Source organism: Macrotis lagotis, chromosome 1 (assembly GCF_037893015.1).
Source record: "Macrotis lagotis isolate mMagLag1 chromosome 1, bilby.v1.9.chrom.fasta, whole genome shotgun sequence".
Classification (NCBI taxonomy): Eukaryota; Metazoa; Chordata; class Mammalia; order Peramelemorphia; family Peramelidae; genus Macrotis; species Macrotis lagotis.
Window position 1 is genome coordinate 33,237,082 of NC_133658.1, and position 23,673 is coordinate 33,260,754.

At 38.9% G+C, this 23,673-nt stretch overlaps 1 protein-coding gene and 1 non-coding gene across 4 annotated transcripts in view; both read left to right on the forward strand.

Moving 5' to 3' along the window:
- The window catches only part of KCMF1 (potassium channel modulatory factor 1), a 111,969-nt gene that overhangs the window by 21,360 nt on the left and 66,936 nt on the right, over positions 1 to 23,673 (forward strand). The window contains exon 1 of one of the 3 annotated variants that reach the window (XM_074196240.1): positions 16,245 to 19,073. The exons of 1 other annotated variant lie outside the window; for it this stretch is intronic. Coding sequence is in view for 1 of the 2 variants with exons in the window: in XM_074196231.1 (XP_074052332.1) it covers positions 21,400 to 21,409 (10 nt within the window). In the remaining variant the exon portion in view is untranslated. Of the gene's footprint in view, positions 1 to 16,244; positions 19,074 to 21,384; positions 21,410 to 23,673 lie in introns of those variants that run through there. One more of the 3 variants, XM_074196231.1, reaches the window with a different exon arrangement.
- LOC141510726 (small nucleolar RNA SNORD17) lies at positions 19,674 to 19,920 on the forward strand. Its single transcript, XR_012475146.1, has one exon. It is a non-coding gene; the product is annotated as a small nucleolar RNA SNORD17 (small nucleolar RNA).

Below are 23,673 nucleotides of genomic sequence, written 5' to 3' on the forward strand. Positions count from 1 at the left end.
ATGTCTGAGTTGGATTTGAACTCAGATCCTCCTGACTCCAGGGCCTGTGCTCTATCCACTGCACCACCTTGCTGCCCCCATTTTGTAAATGTTAAACCCCTCTACATAAATGTGGGTTTTTTCTTCCCTTGGGTATCCTTGCCTTCCAGGTAGGTCATCAGCCTTTTATTTATTTGTTTGTTTGTTTGTTTATTGTTTTTTTCAAGGCAAAGGGGGTTAAGTGGCTTGCCCAAGGCCACACAGCTAGGTAATTATCAAGTATCCGAGGTCGGATTTGAACCCAGGTACTCCTGACTCCAAGGCTGGTGCTCTATCCACTGCACCACGTAGCCGCCCCCAGTCATCAGCCTTTTAAATGCATCCTGCCTGTCCCTCTACTTTAGTCACCCTCTGAATATATTTGGGCAGCTAAGTGGCACTGCAGCTGGATAGAGCACTGGGCTTGAAGTCAGGAAGACGCATCTTTCTTGAGTTCAAATGTAGCCTTAGACACTTATAGTTTGGTGACCTTGAGTAGTTCACTTAATGTCTGTGTGTCTCAGTTTCTTCAACTGTAAATTGATAATGATAATAATACCTACCTCCCAAGGTTGTTGTGAGGAGCAATTGAGATATAAATTGTAAAGTGCTTAGGAAAGTTCTTGGAACTAATAGGTCATATTGTATTAATGCTGCTGCTGTTATTGCTGTTCATATCCACAAGATCTCAGCTGGGGAAGCCATGTCAGAAATCACTTCATCTAAACCATACCTACAATACAATTTAACAGTCTTGACAAGTAAATAATTGAGGTGTGCAGAGCTCATTCTCCCTGAGGGGAGCCCACCTTTAGGTAGCCCTGAATCTTAAAAGTGTTGGGGGGTGGGTGGAACTGAGCTGCTCTGTTCCTTTGTTGTTCATTCCTTATGGGTTTGCCTCTCTTCTACCCAGCATCCTTTCAGGTACTCAGTCTTCACTTCTCCAGGCTAAGCAATCCCAACTCCTTCTAATGACCCTTATATTGCTGCACCTTTTTGAGAGATGCATGTAGAGTAATGACACCTGGCAGCCAGATGCCAGATCCCCCCCTCCACTAATCTAAAGTCTCCCATCTGAAAGCCTTTTCAGTTGGGTTGTCACATTTCTAACTACCCCCTTAACCTGGGATTCACTGAACCCCTGAGATATTTTTCTAGCCACAGTTTTGCACTTGGACAATTAATTTTTTTTTAATCTATATGCTTCACTTTGAGCTCATGTCTATTAAGTTATTTTTTCTGAAAATTTTAGTGCACTGGTCCCAAGCTTGATGAGACCCAGAATCTTTGGGAGTTACCTTAACCAAGACCAACTTTCTAAAGTTACTTTTATTGTCGCCCCCCTTTTCTGCTGTTAAAACTCATTTGTATCTGTTTTAGTAGAGACTGTCATCAGAGAAACAAATATTACTCAATTTTAAAAAAAGGAAGTCCTTTTATCCTTGATAAGCTGCTGCATAATAGTGACCACAGCACCATTAAATTTAGTATCCTAAGGGGCAGCTAGGTGGCGCAGTGGATAGAGCACCAGCCCTGGAGTCAGGAGACCTGAGTTCAAATGCAACTTCAGACACTTAATAATGACCTAGCTGTGTGGCCTTGGGCAAATCACTTAACCCCATTGCCTTGAAAAAACTAAAAAAAAAAAATTTAGTATCCTAGTAGAAGACAAATCAGGGCTCCATTCAGCATTTGTAATCAGAAAAGGTAAAATGTAATTGTTGGGTACATAGAGAGACCCAGTTAAAGCTGGTGGCCCATAGGACACTTTGAAACCAGATGAAAACAGAGGGTTTTCATCTTTTTTGTATTATGGATCTAGTTGGCAGGCTGGTGAAGTCTTTATTTGGACCCTAAAAGGAAACAAATTATATTGAAATAGAGTTGTCAGGTTTTGTTTTTTTTTAAGTTTATGGACCACAGGTTGAAAACCTTTGTTTTAAAATACAGTATTGGAAGGCCAGGATAAATATACACAAAGTATTTTTAAAATAGCAGTTTTAGTTTAACTTCTGAACCTTATCGTTTCTGCCTTCACACCATGTCTCATCTAAAGACTCCCTTCTCTCACTTACAGAGCCACCCTCATTTAGCCCCTATCCGGTCTTGCCTGGATCAGCTCAGTACATTTCTAACCAGTTTCCCTTTCTTGCCCATTCACCTAACAAAGTGATTTATCTAAAGCACATTACCCTCCCTCTCCTGTGCAATAAACTCCAATAACGTAACTTCCAACATGAAATATAAAGTCCTTTGTTTGTCATTTAAAAGTTTTTATAATCTGGGCCCCCGTCCTACCTTTACTGTCTTTTATATTTCACTCCCTATAATCCAATAATACTGGCCCATTTTGTATTTTTTGATAATTATATTTCAATATGATGAGTTTTCTTTAAACTCCTATTTAATTTTCCCATAATCCAATAATACTAGCCCATTTTGCTTATTTTTATAATCATATTTCAACTTGATGAATTTTCGTTATACTCCTATTTTATTTTATATATTTAAAAACCTTGTGAGAAGAGATATGTGAATTTCTCCAGGTGATCCAAGGGGTCTGTGACACATACCCTCGAAGTTCCCTTTTCTTTCCTCTGGATGGATCTTGTATGTCTCCCCTCATTAGAATGTGAGCTCCAGGAGCATTGCTACTGTTCAGCCTCTCTCTCGGAGCCCTCCCACTTAGCATAAAGCCTGGCATAGCCTAAGAGCTACTAAGTGCTTTTTGTTTTATTGATTAAGAAAAAGTCTCTTTTAAAGAACTGCAAGGTAGCCCAGGAGAGATGAGTGGATTCATCTAGTTTGATAGGCCTCAATCAACTATCCATTGGACTAAAAAAAAAAAAATTCTGAGGAGCATCTTAGAAAGGACTCAGACCCAGGAATAGCAGACTCTCTGAGGATTTAAATATGTCTAAGGAAGGAAACTCGTTCTAGGCCCAGTGAGACACCTTGGTACAAAAGATGTGCTTATGTTCCAAAAGGAAATTCCATACAGCCTGGGCCTTGGTCTCAGGTAGCTGCACAGTGGTAGATTGTCAAGGGAGAATTTGTGAGGAAACAAAAATATTTTTATTGATGTCTTATGGTATTGATTGATTGATTGATAATAGAACCTTACAGAAATGGCTCTGCAACCCTAAAGTAAAGTTTGAAATCATAGGCACAGTATATTCTGTTTCCTAATATCTTGGTAAATGCATTACTTTTGTTACAGAGATGTCTAAATTAAAATTTTGTAAAAGGAATTCTACTTTCTCCCCTTGACTTCCCTTATGATTTTGAACATGCATTATCTCTTACTTACTGATTGGTCATTAGCTGTGCTTTGTGTACTTGATGCCCAAGGGAATGTGAAGGAGATAGAAAACATTGGCCTTTTGATCAACTTTCTTACAATTTTAGAAAAGACAAACTAAGTGAAATAAGCAAAAATTGGGAGAATGAAGTCAAGTTAAAGGTGATGTAGTGTAGTGGACAGCTAGGTGGCGCAGTGGATAGAGCACCGGCCCTGGAGTCAGGAGCACCTGAGTTCAAATGTGATCTCAGACACTTAATAATTACCTAGCCGCATGGCCTTGGGCAAGTCACTTAACCCCATTTGCCTTGCAAAATCCCTTAAACAAAAAAAGATGATGTAGGATACAACCCCTCAGGCCTCTTTGGCAGCCTGGGCAGAGTGGGTTCTCCAGAATGAGCTAGCTGGGTTTTGCTCTAGTCTCTTCTAGTTTGTTTGGTTTTTTTTGTTTTGTTTTGTTTTGTTTTTGCAAGGGCTTAGTGGCTTGCCCAAGGCCACACAGCTAGGTAATTATTAAGTGTCTGAGGCCGGATTTGAACTCAGGTACTCCTGACTCCAGGGCCGGTGCTCTATCCACTGCGCCACCTAGCTGCCCCTTCTAGTCTCTTCTAAAACCTTCCAGCTGCTTCCAGTTTTCTGGCTTGTGTGTGCCTGACACCATGAGTCTTGCAGTCATTTATAATGGGGAGATTCATTTCTTGCTAATATACTTGTCAGAACTATGCACAAGAGCTAAAGCTGCTTTGAATCCATTCTTACTTGAGTTAGAACTTGGGGTATTATTCTTTGTTCCCAAGTTGATTTTATGTGTGATTCAAATTTTTTTTCCCCTTAGAATCATAGAATTTTGAAATGAGAAGAGAACCACAGAGATCATATTTGATCCAACTTTTTATTTTAAGGAGAAAAAAGTATGCATTTACACTGCTAGTTTTTGTTTTTACTTCACTCACATTTCTCACTCTATTTCTCACCCCCTCCTCAAAAATCTATTCCTTATTATAAAGAATTTTTTAAAAAGATGTAAACAAAATTTATCAAAGCTAAACAACATATGACATCTGAGGGTTATATGAATTGTTTCACATCCATGATCTTCCACTTTTTTTAAAGAAGCTGGGAAGAAATCCTTCCCAGGATGTCTTTTTTCTCTTCTTTGGGGCCAACCTTGGTTATTATAATTTAAGAACATTCAGGGTTTTGTTTATTTCAGAATAAAATTATTTTTATTTCAAGGTCATTTTTTGCCCCTGGTCTTTCTAGTGTTTAACCAACTCCTCTGGTGCCAAGTCAGTGCTTTCTTTATTATTCTGTGGATAAGTCAGTTCATTTCAGCAAACATTTTATGAGGTGCCTACTATCTGCAAAGCCCCCAGTCTTGGAATTCTCTCTCAGGGAGAAAATTTTCCAATTGGTAAGCTATATAATAAATCTGGCATTCCACTTTACTTTAATTTTTTCATTAGTCTATTAAAATAACAAGATGTGCTAAAAGATTTCAGGGAAGCATGGTTTTGGAAATAAGTATGTTTTCTTAAATTCATGTTGAGTGGGCAATAATGTAATGTAGTGGAATGGGCCACTAGACTTGAATTTAGTCTGGGATGTTGTAGTTACTGCAGACACTGTTATCTCCATTTTTTGCATAAGGAAACAGATTCTGGATTTGCCTTTCTGTCCAAGACTTGAAAGTGTTTGAGGCAGGATTTGTATTTATATCCCTTCTGACTTCCAAGTCTAATATTTATTCATTCTGCCTTTTTTTTTTCTGGGAATGCATGCAGTCTTTAAAGGTATTGAAATTTCATTGCAAAACTGAGCAAATCCTGTGTTTGAATGTTAGTAATATGTCTTTTCAACATCTACTTGAACATTTCCAGTCATAGAATATCTACTACTTTGAGAAACAACCTATTCTATTGTTGACATCTCTAATTATTAGTGAAGTCGTCTTTATATTTAGCTAAAATTCACCCCAAGGTACTTGCCCTTTGGAAAAGGAGACAGTAAATCTAATTTCATATTGTGAATGCCCATGGCGTATTTTAAAGACAACTGTCATATTTGACCTTCCCCAGACTATCCTTCCCTTCCCTAGGCAAAATATTCTAATTCATTGAACTTTTTCTCATGAAGTCTGATTGTTTTAGAGCCTTTACCATCCTGGTTGGTTCCCAGTAAGTTTAAAAATATCCTTTAATGTGGCACCCTAAACACCATGTAGAATCCTTGACCAGCATTGTTTATATTGGATGAGTAGTTTGATTTGGAAACTACACCTATCATTAATTTTTTGAAGTGACTTGTTAGCAGCCAAGTCAAATTGGAGTTTCACTAAATAGTAAAATAAAATTCTCATCTTTCACATAAAATTAAGTTCACATTTCTCTGATTCATGTTTATGTTTTTGAACCTGTATTTACACAGACAGACATAGACACATAAGATTTGATGATGACACAAAACTGAACTAATATGTTGTGTTGGGTAGTAGAATTTAGATTAATAAAGATCCAGCTCAGCTGGATTGCTGGAAGACAGTTAACAAGATGAAATGGAACAGAAATAGCTGTCACCTGGAAGTCTGGCTCTCTCATTATCTATTATCTGTTGTTGCTCAGTCCTTTCTGACTCTTGGTGACCTCAAAGACCATTGAGTGTCCAATTTATACCTACAGTGTGTTTCAGGATAGTTTCTTGGCAAAGACATGGGGCAGAGGGGGTATTTGCCATTTCCTTCTCCAGTGGATTAAAAGAACAGAGGTGAAGTGACTTGCCCAGAGCCACACATCTAACGAGTGTTGGAGGTGGAATTTGAACTACGGTCTTGCTGATTTTGGGCCCAGTGCTATATCCACTGAGCCACCTAGCTACTTCCACCTCTTAGCTATAAGAGCTATTAAAACGTGATGTTTTCTGTCATAATCTAATTTGATGAGCATTCCTTCTCTGTCTTCATTTGAAGTTGTAAAAGCATTGAATAGGATAGGTACTGCAATATAAGTTCCTGCTAAATGTGCCAAAAATGTATGGAACTTGTCTTCATGGGTCAGCGTTCCTCATGCCAAAGAAAAATGCTGTGCTATGAGCCAAAATTTGAGAGGCTTTGGTATCCAGATCTTCTGTTTTAGTGAAACTGTGATCTCCTCGATTTGTGTGTTCCCTCCGTCAAAGCAGATGACAAAACCATCCATGTGTGGGCCATCCCTCCCAAACATTTGTCCCAAAGGATCCCCCCATGTGTTGGAGGGGCGAGACCTCCTGACCTCATGGGGGTGTCAGGGAGCACCTGGGTTGTCTGTCTGCCTGTCAGTTCTCTCCCACTTTCTGTACTCCCATAGGTATCTTCTGCAGCTTGCTCCTCAGAAAGCTAGAAATATAGCCTGGACTATTAAGAATTGGAGGGGAATTCCACAACCTATTAGTTCAATTCCCTTGGACAGGACTGCCCCTTGATTGGCATTGATGCCTGTTGCATTAGTGGGTCTATGAGAAGCAGCCTATTCTCTCTCAAAGCAGCCTGCTCCAAGTTGGAGTGCCTTTAATTACTGATGAAGTTTATTTTCCTTACATCAAGCAGAAATCTCTTTTTTCTTCTGATTCTGTGAATTGCACACAGAACAAATCTAAACCTTCCACCTGGCCTTGCTTATGTAACTTAGAAAAAAAACTGGGGAAAATGTTCTGATCATAGGGAGAAATCCTTTACGCATTTTGGGGGGGAAAAACAAACACAAAAACTTGTTATTTATTGTGTGGTGCCCCAGTAATCTCATCTGCTTTTCATGTGCCATTTGCCCTCCGCTCTCACTGAATGTAGTTCTAGAAACTAGGATTTTCATGAAGCTCATTTCTGATAACTTTTTTAGGACTAGCACTGGCAGTTTCTAGATGTTTGAGATATATTCCATTTTTTTTTCCCCCACCAAGACTTAATCCCCCCCCCCCCTCCCCATTGGTTTTAATTTCTGAAATCCCTTGAGGCATCATTTTCCTTGCCTGGTTTTTATTCTTCTGAGATTAGCAGGCAGCTAATGGAAATAGCACCGAACTGTCAGGAGAACCGAGTTCTAGTCCTGCTACTGTAGCTGATTGGCTGTGTGCATTTGAGCAAGTCAGATCATGTCTCTGGAGATTGACTTCCTCATCTTTCAAATACAAAATTCAATTTTGAATGATGTGTTTCTTCTCAGAATGCTGTAAGTGGCTTCTCATTTTAAAGTTTAAATGATTGATTCTAGCATTCTACCATCCTGGCCCCCACCTACCTTTTTAGCCTTTTCTCATTTTTTTCTGGAAAAACTGGATTACTCTCTGCCTCCTTGTTATGCCCTCTTTTTTTGGAATATTTGTTTCCCATGCCTATAATTTATCTCCTCCCTTCCCTCCCCCCAGATAAAGTTATTTCTCACTGTACTTAGTTCTTTCTTTCTTTCACACTGGTTATTTGCATCCTTATCATTCCTGATTGTAGGCTCCTTTGAGATTGTGTTTTGCATAGTAGGCATTTTTACTAAATGTCGATTAAATGGAGCTTTGAACACTCTTTCAGCTTTAAAATTCTGTGATCACAATTGGTGCTGTGACTGGGGGAGGAGCTGTTTTTGAAGCAGTATTTTGAATTCTTAGGGAAAACTGGGGCCTAAATTTCCTTTCCTGATCAAATGGTAAAAGTAAATTGTTTGTGTATTTGTTGTTATCATATTTTACTATTAGGAGGATTGCCTTATGCTTGTCTGGATTTTTCACAGAAATATTAAAGTACCTTCTTGAAAGTGATCTCCTAATGTTCAGTATCTCCCGTCTCTATCCTAGCCTCACTATAGCTGTCAAAATAACTTGTAATCTTCTATCATTTCCTTACACAAAACTTTCAAATAACTTTCCATGGTTCCTCAGTTAAAATAAAAACTCCTCAACCTAGCTTTTAACATTTGGCCTGCAGGTGATACTGTTAGATCTGTAGCTTAGGTCTATTTGTTTATAGTGGGCATCTAACTTTTGTTTCAGTTTGAAAAATTTATAAATGAAGTTTGTGGTAGAGTATTGTGTTGTTGTTTGTCAGTTCTCCAAGAGGACCCTGGCATCAGGGAGGTGATATCATGACATGTGGGTGGATTGGATTTGAGTGAAGCGGGGTTCACCAGCCTCACCTTCTTTTCTGGAGCCCACAGGTTCCAGTGGCCAGATTTTGGATCAGGATGATGATGGCAAATACAAATTAGCCTAGGGGAATAAAGGAAGGCATCCTGATGGATGTAGCACTGAGTCTGAGTCCTGAAGGAAGTCAAGGGTTTCTTCGCTTTGGAGATCAGTCACTAAGCAATCATTAAGCACTGACTGTGTGCCACTAGATTAAACATTGCAGTTACAAAGAGGTTAAAAAAAACCAAACCCAAATCCCAATCAAAATCCCACGCTACAAAATAGCTCACAATTTAATGCAAAGTATATACAGCATGAATTGAAGTTAAGGCACTAAGATCATGGATGATTGAGGAAGGTTTCTTGTAGAGAAGGTGAAGTTTTTGCTGGAACTTGAAGAAACCCTGGAGAAGGAGATAGGAAAGAGAAAGTTCCAGGTATGGAGAAATAGATGTGTTAGTAGATGTGACGTCTTTTATGTGAGAAGCAGCAAAAAGTCCCACTTCACTGACAAGAGGAGGTCAGGAGAGGGCACATTTCAGGCTTATGTGAACTCTGAGAATGAGAAAGTTGAGTTGAGGGAAGAACTGTTCATATTTGGAATTCAGAGTATATGAAGGGGATCGAAATGTGAAATCAGCCTGGACCAGGAAGGTGGGAGTCTTAAAAAGCCAGGTTGAGGAGTTTTTATTTTAACTGAGGAACCTTGACAAGTTATTTGAAGATTTTTGTGTAAGGAAGTAGTAGAGGATTATAAGTTATTTTGATGGCTATAGTGAGGCTGGAATACAGAGGGGAGATATTGAACATTAGGATATAAGTTATTAGGAGATGATTGTGATTACCCAGAAGACAGGAAATGAGGGCCTGGCTTAGGATGCGTGAATGGGGAAGAGATGCAACAGAACTAACAGGACTTGGTGAGTAAAGAGAGGAGAGGTAGTAGGAAGTCCTGATTCCATCCTGGGTGCTTGGGCCTGGGCTCTGAGCTAGAAGAGAGTATCGACCATCTAGCCATGTTTCCCTACCAGTGAGTAGGTGGGTAGAGGTGTAGTTGGTAATTTAGTAAATAGCTCTGGGTCCTTGGACAAGATCATTGATGTCTCTGGGCCTTGGTTCCTTCATCTATAAAAGGGAGGGACAAACTTGAAGACTGAGGTTCCTTCTGGTTCTAAATCTCAGATTCCATGATCCCCTGAAGTAGGGAAGTTTAGACAAAGAGAAATGAGTTCTCTTGTGGATTTGTTTAATTTGCCATGCCATCGGAAAATCACTTAGAAAGGTCCCAAAGGCAGTTTGGGGTGTGAGACTTACAGTTTGGGAAAGAAATTCAGCTTAATGAGTTGTGTCATTTGAACCAAGATAAGACTCAAGTCTATTGAGGGCTGGGAATTTATTGCACATCTGTACTTCAGTGATCACCCAGTCCATTTGTTTGTCTGTTTAAAGTTCAGTTTTATTTTAAGTTACAAATTCTCTCTCTCTGCCTCTCCTCTATCCATTGAGACGCAAAAACACAACCACCACAAATGTGTCCTTATGTGAAAAAATTACCTTGTTAATCAAAGCATTTAGTTTTGTTGGGTTTTTTAGGTTTTTTTTTTTTTTTTTTTGGCAAGGCAAATAGGGTTAAGTGGCTTGCCCAAGGCCACACAGCTAGGTAATTATTAAGTGTCTGAGCCCAGATTTGAACCCAGGTACTCCTGGGTTCAAGGCTGGTGCTTTATTCACTGTGCCACCTAGCCGCAAAGCATTTAGTTTTAAGGTATTTACTGCTTAAACTCTGTGCTACCGAGCATTTACTATTTTACTAAGCATTAGAATTACAAAACAAAAAAAAAAAGAAAAAATGATATTACTGTCCTTGTGTTAAGTTTACATTCTAATAGGGGAGCCAACATATGGTATATATAAGTAAGGTGCATGCCAAGAAGATAAAAGAGAAGATAACCCAGCAACTGGAGATTGACCAAGAACTTTCCCTGAAGGTGACCCTAAGAGGCAGAGGTGAGGAAGAAGGGAACAGTCAGTGCAAGTGATACAAGAGGAACCATGACTGGTGGAACACTAGAGTATATGAAAGGGTAGACTGAAGAGATGGCCAAAGAATTCCAAAGAGGAGTTTATATTTGGTCTCAAAGATAACAGGAAACCACTGGAGTTTGAGTGGTAGGTAGACAGTGACATGGTCAAACCTTTATCAGTTGGTGTATTTATTTTTGTACACCTTTATAATCCATTCCCTTCAACAAAACCAACAAACAAAAATAATAATAATAGTAATAATAATAATAATATAATAATAATAATAAACTGGAAAAACAAAGCCATCATAATCAATTACATATCCTATGGCAAACAATTCCCACATTCATCATGCTTAAAAACATGTCTGTATTTTAGGTTCATCACTTTTCTAGCAAGGCATCTGTAGTAGTGGTTCACACTGCATTGATTGGAGTTCTACAGTCTTTTAAAGTTTTTCTCTAGAATGTTATAAAAATTGTTCTATCTTGGTATACTTTCCTTTGCATCAGTTCGTAGACATCTTCACAACTTCCTTTGAAACAATCCATTTATTCATTTCTTATGAAACAGTAATATTCCATTGCATTCATATGCCATAATTTGTTTAGGCATTCCTCAGAAAGACTCTCCCACGCCCACCTGCCCAGTTTCTAGTTTGACACTATATTATACATAAATATTCTTCTCTATATAGGCTTTTTTCCCCTTTCTTAGATATCTAAGGGATTGCTGGGTTCAAGGATGTGTACTTTTGTAATTTTTTGCACATAGTGAAAAGAAGCTAAAATCAGTGATACTACCAAATTCTTTTCAAAATGGCTAAACTAATTCATAGCTCCATCATCAGTGCACTAGTGGACCTGTTTTCTTGCAGCCCTCCAACATTTGACATTTTTATCTTGCAGTTTTTGTTTGTTTGTTTGTTTTTGCCAGGCTATTGGAGCCTCAGAGTTGCTTTAATTTGAACAATTCTGCACTTTAGGAAAATCTGCACTTTGACAACTGAGTGGAAAATAGATGGAAGTGGGGAGCAACTTGAGGTATGAGGACTAATTAGAAGTCTCCTGTAATAATCAAATTTAAGGGTTAAGCAGATCTAAACTGGGATGTAGTTTTATAAGTGAAGAGAAAAGAGATAGAGATAAGAAATCTTATGGAGATAGAAACAGTGATTGCATGAATTCAATAGTGAGTTGAGAGATAGAGAAGAATTACAGATGGCATTTAGATTTTTCACCTGGATAACTGGAAGGATTGTGGTTCCATCAATAGGAATATAATAGGTGCTTATTAGAAGTTTCTTTCGGGACAGCTAGGTGGTGCAGTGGATAGAGCACTGGCCCTGGAGTCAGGAGGACCTGAGTCAAATATGGCCTCAGACACTTAATAATTACCTAGCTGTGTGGCCTTGGGCAAGTCACTTAACCCCATTGCCTTGCAAAAACTAAAATTTTTTTTTCCTTTTTATTGTAGCAATAAAAGAAGGGTAGATTTGGGGGGAGGTGGTGAAAATGCATAGTAAATCAGTAAAAGACATTTTGAGAAATATTTCAGAGGGTTCAAAAGAAAGAATCCCATGAAGTAAAATACTAAGAGGAAGTCAGACCAAGAGAAGTGGGAATCTCTTCATATAGTTTTGTACACCCAAAGTGGAGTAGTCCCAATGAGAAGGGGAGATGACAGTTATCTGAACAGACAGATATGAATGTTGAGAAAACTATCCACTTAGATTTTTAAAATATATCTGCAACAGAGAGAAGCTATTAAAATATTCCACAGTGATCTAAGAATTGTCAGGTGCCATAGCTCAATGAGCATAGTGAGGAAAAACTGAGGAAAACAAAAAGGGTAAATTAGAAATAATGGGGAAGAGAGAATAAGCCCTGTTGCTCACTGTGAATGAAACAGTGATAACTGATGACAGAGAGAAAGAAGGCAGAGCAGCCTATTTCTAATTTTGCTTCTGATTTCTCTGCCAAGGAAAATGACCTTTGCATTGGAAAGGAATAGAACAAAAATGGATGATAGGGAGTTAATACCCAAGACCAAAAAAGAGATAGTAAAAGAACACTTACCTGCCCTCGATGAATTCAAGTCACTTGGTCCAAATACCTCCTTGGGTACATAAGAACACTGATGTGTGATGCTTGAGCTACTGTCACTGATATTTGAATGGTCACAAAGAATAGGAGAGGTGATGCAGGACTAGAAAAAAGCAGATATTCTTTCATACTATAGACCAGTAAATTTGACTCTGATCATTGGCACAATTCTGATAGGTTGTTAGAGGGAGAGTGAACATCTAAGAAAGAAAAAGATCACCAAAAAGCCAGTATGACTTCATCAAGAACAAATAGTGTCAGAATAACTATTTTTGACAGAAATCCTAAGTAGTAGATGAGAGGATTGTAATAGGTCTTGTTTACGTAGATTTCAGTAAAGTATTTGATAAAGTATTTCATAAAATTCTTGTGAGAGATGATATTCTAGATAATATATAGAGATGATGATTTTGGAACTGCTTAGATGGACAAACTCAGAGTAGTCGTTTACTCATTCCATGTCAACTTAGAAATAGTTCTCAAGTGGAGTACCCTCAGGGATTTGTGCTTGGTTTTCTATGTGCTGTTTTAACATTTTTACCAGTGACTTAAATTGACCTGGGACTAAGGCATAGATGGTATACTGATCAGATTTGAAGGTAGCACACAGCTAGGAGGGATACTTTATGACAATTAGGATCTTGAAAGGATCTTAATAGGATCTAAATATTGAACTGGTTAATATGATGAAACTTAATAAGGATAATTATAACTTGGATAAAAAAAGCTTCATGATAGATTGAGGGCAGTTTGAAAATAAACTCAGGTGTTTTTTGTTTGTTTTTTAGGCTTTATTGTTTTTCTAGGCAGTGGGATTAAGTGGCTTGCCCAAGGCCACACAGCTAGATAATTATTAAGTATCTGAGGCTGGATTTGAACTCAGGTACTCCTGACTCCAGGGCCAGTACTCTATCTGCGCCGCCTAGCCACCCCCTAAGCTCAGGTTTTTAGTATATGAATTACAACTTCAATATGAACTATTAAGTGAGATGGGGTAATCAAAAACACTAAGACAAATCTTGGACTTCATTAAGCTTCCAGAAGTAAAGGAGGTTGAAAGTTCCACAACAGTCTGTCATTTTGTAGTCTGTCCTAGTAAGATCAGATCTGGAGTATTGTGTTCTGTTTAGGAAGGGCATTCAGAACATGGATAGCGACCAAATTCTGACAGTGACAGAGGAAAAGCAACCAATATGATGAAGGGCGTCAAATCCCACATTTCTTAGGATTGGTTGGAAAAAACCAACCATGTTTAGCTTGGAGAAGAGAAGATCTAGGGGACATATGATAGCTTTTTTCTGACAGATAGGATGGAATATGTGAGAGGGATTAGATTTATTCTATTTGACCCCAGGGAGCTAAACTACTGTCAATGAATAGAAGTTGCATAGAAGTAAATTTATTCTTAATGTTGGGTGAAGATTTCCTAACAAGTCCAGCTAATCTAAAAGTAGAATGGGTTGCATTTGGAGGTAGTAGGGTACCTCTCTTAGTAGACAGGCTCAGACTGGGGCTTGTCTAGTGTGTTATAGATGGATTTTTTTCCAGGGGTAGGGTTAGATTAGATGAGGAGCCTGCAATAGCTTAGAGAGTGCTGCGCTTGGAGGCAGAACTGATTGAGACCAGACCTGTGGCCATTATTAACAATGACTCTGGCCTCAAAGGCCATTTGTTTTCTCTCTGAAATGGGGAGGGGGAATGATTTGTAGTCAGTTAAGGTCTCCTCCATGTCTGTATCTATGATGTCTGATACTTGGTGGCCATTCAGGTCATTTCTAGTTCAAAAATTCTGTGAAAAGATGGGTTTAGAAGGTATAATTATCAGGCAAGTCAATGAATGAGAAAGCATTTTAAGAGGGGATAGGGGCAGCTAGGTGGCGCAGTGAATAGAGCACCGGCCCTGGAGTCAGAAGTACCTGGGTTCAAATCCGGTCTCAGACACTTACTAATTACCTAGCTGTATGGCCTTGGGCAAGCTACTCAGCCCCATTTGCCTTACCCCCCCCCCAAAAAAAGAGGGGATGGCAGTGTCATTTAACAGAAAAGCACTGGCATAATCAGAGGTCCTGGGTTTGGATTTTGCCCCTGCTGTTTGCTAGCATTTTGATCTTGAGCAAGTCACTTAACCTCTTGATGCCTCAATTTCCTCATTTGAAAAAACTAGGGGATTGGACCAGATGATTTCTAAGGTTCCTCTAGTTCAAAAACTATAGAGAGATTGAGGAGAGGTTGAAGACTGAGGAAAAAATCCTTAGATCTAGCAGTTAGGAAATTGTTGGCATCCTTGAGAGAGCAGTTTTAGTCATGTGGTGAGTTGGGAACCTGAGCATAAGGAGTTGAAAAGTGAGCTCTGAGAAATGAGTAGGGAATGAAGAAGAGGAGGCACAGAGAGTAAACAGCCCTTTGTTTGTAGGGGCTTGGCAGAGATGTAAAGTATAATTGTTTGAGTGAATGGTGTGAGCAAAAATACTTCTTAAAGAGGAGAAAGATCTGGGCATGTTCATAGATGTTAGGGAAGGAACCATTAGGAAGTAAAACTAGAAGGTGTGAAAAGAAGAGAATAGTTGAGGCAAATTTCCTGAAGAGAAGAGAGTGAATAAATCAAAGATACAAATAAAGAAGTTGGCCTTGGGATTGACAAGTGAAAGGCTTGCCTGGAGAAAAGAAGGAATGTGAGATCTGAATTTTTAAGTTCTGACATAGAGGAAATGAAGGGACCTATAATAGTTTGCCTCATTTTTTTGCAAAGTAGGAAATTGCCGTGTCTTTTACATATAGGTCAAGATCTCCTGTACTTTGGGAAGTGCTTATGCCTCTATCCTTATTAATATATATATATATGTATACATATATAAAGCCATCATAATTGTAACTTATATTTCGAGAATTCCATAAATAGGCAGGTAATGCTTATTTCAAGCATTGTGACAGTGAGGAATATCAAGAAAGAAAAAAAAACCCTGTTCTCCAGGAGGAAGAGATGCAACACTTTGTGAAATATAATTTGAGAAGGGAGAAAGTATTATAGGGTTGGGGGAGTGGGGAGTGGGGTGGATAGGAAAGAGGGACCAGGATTTGATAGCAAAAAGTGGTGCTCTGAGTTTCTAAGGAAGATAAGAATTCTGAGAGGGGCAGGTGAGGAAGGAACACATTACAAACTGTAAGGCTGGAACAATCTATGCTGAAGCGTGGGTATGTCAAGTTAATTTTTAGTAGTAGCTAGTCTAGTTTGAGTGGAGGATCTAGGATACACATGGAAGCGATACAAAATAAGGTTGGAAGGGGGCCATAAAAGTCAAATGGAATAAAGAGTTTTATTCTGGAGTCATTAGGAATAACCACTGATGATTTTCCAGCCAGAGAGTGATGTGGCTGGGCCTGAGCCAGAAAAGCCTATCAAATGTAGCTAACATGTCATAATGTCTACACATTGATGTAGAATTGCTTTATATTGTTATTTTATATCTTGATTAAAAATGCCATTTTTGGGCGGCTAGGTGGTATAGTGGATAAAGCACCGGCCTTGGAGTCAGGAGTACCTGGGTTCAAATCTGGTCTCAGACACTTAATAATTACCTAGCTGTGTGACCTTGGGCAAGCCACTTAACCCCATTTGCCTTGCAAAAACCTAAAAAAAAAAAATGACATTTTTGTTACAGATTTTAGCTATAAATGAACAAAGATTTGTCAAAATATCTTTTATTCAAAACAACTCATTAAACCTCTTAGTGTTCTCATTCGCAGAATAGTTTTTAGAATAGATTAGTGACAAGGACTTAGGGAGAAAACCTTGTTACTGAGAGTTATATATCATCATGTTGTTGTTTGTCCTTTATTTTTGAAGAAGACCATGACATCAGGGAGGGGGTGTCTGTGCTAAGTCCCCAGCCTCACTTTCTCCTCCAAAGCCACCTGGGTCAGTGGCCAGATATGAATCAGGATGACTGGAGATGACCCTGGATGTGAAGCAATCAGGGTTAACTGACTTGCCAAGGTCACACAGTTAATAAGTGGCTGAGACTGGATTCGAATTTCTGTCTTGCCTGACTCCAAGGCCAGTGCTCTAACCACTGCCCAATAGATATCATCATGATGTTCATTGTATCTATAGTAGTAGTCTTGGTGATAAGACATGAACTGTCCATTCACATTGGTGAATTCTCAAAAGTAATACTAATGTGAAATTACTGTGTGTTTGTGTGTGTGTGTGTGTGTGTGTGTGTGTGTGTGTGTGTGTGTGTGTTTTGGCTTTTGTTAGAGAATATGGAGCAATGGAAAGAGAACCGATTTTGGAGTTGAGAAGACTTATTCCTAACCCTGATTCTACTGGGTCAGCTTAATCATATTGCATAATCTTTCGTTCCTTATCTGCAAATTAAAGAAGTTAACTAAGATGATCTCAAAAAGTCCATCCCAGCTCTAAGTCCTATCATGCCAGTGTTGCTACAAATCACTAGGAAGAAGGAAGGAAGGAGAAAGAGAAAAGATGTCGGTGTCAAACATGTAACCCTCAACACTGTCAAGTACTCTGAAACCAAATTAAAATGTAATTGAGAGGGGTGGCTAGGTGGCGCAGTGGATAGAGCACCGGCCCTGGAGTCAGGAGTACCTGAGTTCAAATCCAGCCTCAGACACTTGATAATTACCTAGCCGTGTGGCCTTGGGCAAGCCACTTAACCCCATTGCCTTGCAAAAACCTAAAAAAAATGTAATTGGGAGTTATTTAACAAAATAAACAAAAATACAATAAAGCACAGAAAGTGTGAATGTTGTAAAATTTATGTTTGGATTAGTGACCCTGGTTCTATTAGTGTTTGACAGCATTGATCTCTGTTGGTTGTATTAGGACTTTTCTAAAAGACATAAATTCTTTGGACCTTATTTGGAATATCAGAATTGTTTTAGGGAATGGATTAGTGATATCAAAATTGTTACGCTCCTGGTATGAGACAGGCACACTTTCATCTGTCCAGCTTACCTTGATTGGTTCCTTTATAAAGTTGTGAAGTAATTGTTTGAGCATTAGTGAGATATTATGTGTGTACAAGGATAATATATGCATTGGCTCATAGCTATCTGACTGAAAGGTCAAAGCCAATTGGATCTAGAACATAACTATGACAGTTTTCACTTCTGTTATCTTATTTCATCTTCACAACAATTTTGTGAGGTAAGTGACTAGCATTCTCCTCTGAAAGAAAAAAGATGCCAAAGTGCAGAGGATGAAAGTGACCTGAAGGAGCCCAGTTCACTGGTGGCCATATCAGAATTAAGGACTTAGATGACCAAAGCAGATTGATAAAATGGAAAATTACATTTTTTTGGTCAAATTATTTGAAATAATGGAGACTTGAGATTGAGTTTGCAGACTGAAATTTTTTTTCTGTGCTACAAATAGATGAGTGAAGACTGTTTTAAGTGGTATTTCTGATAGGTGTTCAACAAAAACTAGTACTTAGAAGCTAAGACAAGGAGGGATTTTATTGATCATCCAATCCTTCTCCCTCATTTTATAGGGGAAGTTGTCTGGTTAGTGACAGAGATGACACAAGACCCTTCCCTTACTCGCCTTTCTAACACTGCCTTTTTATAGGTCCATTCTTTATTAGAAGAATGAAAATAGCCACATCGCAGTAATATTATGAGAGGAGGGTGACAGAGGCCTGACTAATATTAGAATGTATTTACTTGTTTGGGGCATGTATATTTTTATGCTTACATTTAAATAGATGTACTTGTCGTCCTATAAATTCACATTATATGTCTCTGACTTGGGGGTTAGAAAACTATCCAGGTACCCCTCACATCCTCTTCATCAAACTCCTTTCCTTCCAGTCAGGAATAGTCAGTATCATTGGATTTCACCTTTAAAAACCTCTATGGAAGGTTTTTGAAAGAAACTAAGGATTCTAAAGGTGGAGATGAGAAGGGAGTGCTGGGTCATTAACTGGCATTGTTGGTGGTGTGGTGAAGAGATTGGAATTCCAAAGAATTTCTATTTGATTCTAGAGGTGCTTGGAACACTTGGAATTATTGAGGGAGGGTAGTAGCATTGTCAGAACAGGGCTTTGGTTCATTCCCTTTGGGAGTTCTGTGAAGACTGGATTGTAGGGCTGGAGAGACTTGAGGCAGAGACACAATTAGGAGACTATTTTAATAGTCCTGCTCAGTGGTGACAGACTTTGATCTAGGGGAGAGAGAAGAAATGTTAGAGCAGGAGAAAATTCCTTGCTAGAAAACTTGAGTGAATACTTACTGCTTACATAAGAAAATCCTTAATTTCATATTCAAGATCCTATCAAAACTGGCTCTAGTTTACTTTTACAATTGCCATGAACTTTGTGCTCTAGTCAAACTGATAGCTCCCAGTCCCTACTGTGTCTAGCCAGCCTTCTACTTTTTCCGTAAAGTCTTCAATGGGCTCTTACCAGATATTCATCTCTCCAGAGAACTCTGATGGGGCAAGTTTTGCCTATACTGTATGTATTTGATAGTTTGAGACTGCTTTGTATCCTAAATTCTCTTGATTGATTAATGGGTCTTATTTAAATAGTTCGCTTCCGGAGACCAGAGCTAATTTCTATACTATTTTCTGACTTCCCTTACTTTCTCCCTACTAGCCTTATGTTTACTCAGTGCTCAGGAAATATTTGTTTATTGATTATATTCAGAAATGGAAAAGAAGAAAGCTTAAAAACGAAATGGTGCCCCCACCCCACCCCATTCTCTCCATTCTGGCTCTTGTTACTCCATGTAGAATTACTTAGAGTAGATGGTGATAGACAAAAAGTCTAAAAGAAAATTGAAATCCTTAGTATCACTTTTCTCCATCTATAAAGGTAAACAAAGACAAAGAGAATGGTGTATTAGAGACTTGTTTCTCCTGTGGCAATTGAATAGATTAGAACTATTATGAACCCCTATAGCTTTAAATTTGGGTGAAATTAATTGGAATTTTGCTAAAAATATATTGGATATTGGTTTGTCTTTACTGTTAAAGCATCTTTGCAGTGTTTTCTCAATCCTGGACATGTCCAGCTTTGAAATGAATTGGAGCATCTCTTTGGATTGCTCTGTATGTGAAATGATGACAAAGTTTATCCATTCTCTGAGATCACTGTACACTCACTTTCTGGTGGCACTAGGTTCCTGTTTGAGGAGCACTGTGCTCTGTAGCCTCCAAACACCTGGTGGTCTTGCAGTGTTCTACTGCAGGCAACTGGTGTAGGGGTAGGCAGTCAGAGAGGAGTGCATGTGTCAGTAGAAGTGGGACCTCATCTGCTGGAGATCTCCTCTTGCTGGGATGAATGAAGGGAGTCTGATCACATACTGGGCCTTTGAGTCTAATGACCTCCTATGAGAGAGCAACCCTAGAGCTCTGGGACAATTACTAGTTTGGTATAAGAGTTCTCAGTGCTATTAGCAATAGGCAATATCTAGTCACAAAATTTAACTGAAGAAAAAGTCCATGGATCATGATTGGAGTTGTGGTGATGTTGAAGGTCTTGTGGCTAGCACCTTTGTTTTACAGATGAGAACATTTAAACCTAGGAAGTCTGTCCCCCAGGCTCCATTGGAGTAGGTAACTAAGCTTGAACCCAAGGCCCTCGGCCTCAGACTGGGTAAGAAGGATGGAGGGTGGGGCGGCTAGGTGGCGTAGTGGATAAAGCACTGGCCTTGGAGTCAGGAGTACCTGAGTTCAAATCCAGTCTCAGACACTTAATAATTACCTAGCTGTGTGGCCTTGGGCAAGCCACTTAACCCCATTTGCCTTCCAAAAAAAAAAACCTGAAAAAAAAAGAAGGATGGAGGGAAAATGAAAGAAATGAGAAAAAAAATAAATAGAATTGATGGTTACTATCTTTATCACTAAAGCCACAAGTTGCCTGTCCCTAACTCCATTGCATCAGAATATTTTATTTTGAAATTTTTATAATAGTTCAACAGAAAACCTAAGTAAACATATAGTACACATTGTTTTACATGATGTATTGCTATTAGCACACTTCTGCAATGAAAAGAATATTTGGTTATGGCAACTGGATCCTCACTCCCATTGGGCAATCTTAAGTGTACCTCCCTCATCAACTCACTATTCCCCACCCCCACCCCTTTGGCTCTCCCCCAGACTCTCTCAGCTGAGAATCTTGCCTTTTACTTTACAGAAAAAATTGAGGCCATTCTCTATGAATTCCCTCCTCCTCAATTCCTAGCCTGGTGTCTTCTGCCACTATCTTCTCTTCCATCTTTGTCTCATTTGATGAAGTGGCCTTAACTCCTTAACAGAGGATCGACCTTCTACGTGTCCAAGCTATCCTTTTCCATCCTGTCTCCTCTTGTTCCCATTCTTTCACTTATTTCCAGTCTCTCCCTCTCTGTTATTCTATATCTCTTTTCTTTTATTCTTTGTAGCTAAACTGGAAGAGGGTATCCACAATAAGTACTCTTACTTTGTGTCCTCTCATTTTCTTCTTAAGCCCTTACAATCTGGCTTTTGACTTTATCTTTCCACTGAAACTGCACTCTTCCAAGTTACTAAAGTAACTCTCATTTGCCGTATCTATCCAGTGGTCTTTTCTCAGTCTTATTCTCCTTGACCCCTCTGCAGCCTTGGACACTCTTCTCTTTGGATACTCTCATCTTTCTAGGCTTTCGGAACACACTGTCTCCTGGTTTACTTTCTATATTCTGACTGCCTTTTTTCTATCTCCTTTGCTAGATCCTGCTCCAGATTAATTCCTCTAATCAACTAGGTGCTGCAGCAGAAAGATGCCAGGCCTAGAGTGAGGAAAACCTGAGTTCAGAATGGTGCCAGGTACTTAAAGACAGTGTGACTCTGGACAAGTCACCTAATCCTGTTTGCTTCAGTTTCCTCATCTGTAAAATGTGCTGGAAAAGGAAAAGGCAAATCACTCTAGGATCTTGGCCAAAAAAGCTCCAAATGGGGTCCCCTAGAGTCAGACACAATTGGAATAACTGAACAACAAAAATCCCTAGATGTCCCTCCATGGTTTTGTCCTGGACCTGCCGCCCTTCTCCCTCTATACTATTTCACATCAATTCCTGTGGATTTAATTGCCACCTCTATAGTTCTGATTCTGAAATCTGCCTTTCCTCCCCTGGTGCAATTTCAACTGTCTTGCAGACATCTCAAATTGGATGTCCAGCAGACATCTTATACTTAATATGTCTATTATTATCTTTCCCTGAAAACTCTCCTCCCTCCTCCCTTCCCTGTTACTACAGAGGGCAACACTCTCCTCCTAGGCCCTCAGGCTCACAACCTAGGAATCATCCTGGATTCCTCACTATCATCTCTCATTTCTGGGTTATTATTAAATCCTATTAATTTTCCCTTTGCCACATCACTGCCACTTCCCTGGTGCAGACCTAGATTGTCCCAGTAGTCTACTGATATGTCTCTCCCCATTCCAATCCATCTTCCATTCAGCCACAAAATGATTTTCCCAAAGTGCAGATCTGTTCATGTTTCCTCTCCTACTCAGTTGACTCTAGTGGCTGACTCTTCCTATTTCCTCCTCTAGGAGCAAATACAAAGTGTTCTGTTGGGTATTCAAAGTCCTTCATCACCTCACCCCCTCCTTCCTTCCCTGGCCATTCAATGGACAAGATAGTCTTATCCCCACGTTATTCCCCAGGCTTGGAATGGCCCCCTTCTGTTTTCTTCAAGCAGATCTACCTGTCTTTCTTCAAGCCTTAATTGAAGTCTCACCTTTCTTCAAGAGGTCTTTCTCTACCCCTTTTAATTCCAGTGCCTTCCTTTTCATTATTTTCTATTTATCCTGTATATAATTTGCTCTCCTCTATTAAATTGTAAGTTCCTTGAGGGAAGGAACTTTTAATTCTTTTTGGACCTACAGTGCTTAACAGTGCCTGGAAGGTAGTAAACACTTAATAAAGGTTTCTTGATTAACTGATCTCAGAGAACCTGGGTTAGAATACTTTCCCATCTTCACTGTCTGATAATGTTTGCTTCCTCTCAGGGTCTCAGTGCCCCAAACCTATAAAATGAGGGAATTGGAAGTAGATAACAGCAAAAGTTCTCTTTCATCTCTAAAACTCAACTGAATTATTGAATTATAAGTTATTGATAAAGCAGACATATAAAATTGGAAAACAAGCTATCCTAGGATTAACCTAGGATTAACTGTGCTCATCAAAATAGTAATTTCTCAGTTCTACACACATGCTGATACTCTGGAATAGAGGAATAATATTTAAATTGAAAAATTGGGGAAGATAGGTATGCCAAAACTTGATGGAATTACATAAAGGCCAAGTACCACATTAGGAACAAAAAGCAAACAGATATAGAATTGATGATGTTTGTCCTTTGTTTTCGAAGAAGTCCATGACATCAGGGAGGTGAATTGGATTTGAGTGAGTCGCCAACCTCACTTTCTCTTCCAGAGCCATCTGGGTCTGGTGGCCAGTGAGATGGCCACGGTTACAATGGGAGACTAATCACAGTTGGACATAGAAGTAGAACAAAAAAAAAAAAAGATCTGAGAACCACAAAGTAAAATCTGATTTTGAGTCAACTCTAATATTTGAAAGTGTTAATTATTTAAATCCATTGATAAAGTTTTTTGTATTATATTAGAAGTAATATAGAGCAATGTGAGACTGTGTTGGGCTTGAAATCCAAAAGACAAGGTTTATATCCCACTTCAGATATTTATTTACTTCTTGTTTATCATAAGATTTTAGTTTTAGAGTTAAAAAAATCTTTAGAGGTCATGTAGTTCCATTCTCAATTTATTGGTGAAATCCAGAGAATCTATAAACTACTGGGGGTCATATAGTAAGTGACAAAATCAAAATTACAACTCAGCTTCTCTGACTCCTAACCTAGTATTATTTCCTTTCCATTGCCTTTCCATTGGGTTAGAAAATATTGATATAGTATTCCTAAAGAAGAGATGTTGATTGTTTTCATTGATTAAATGGCCACTATAGCTATGTCTTTTAAGTCATCTTGTACTCATATTGGGAGAGGAGTGAATACTTTTCTCAGTTATATTTTATCACTACTATATAGATGATTCTCAGATCTAT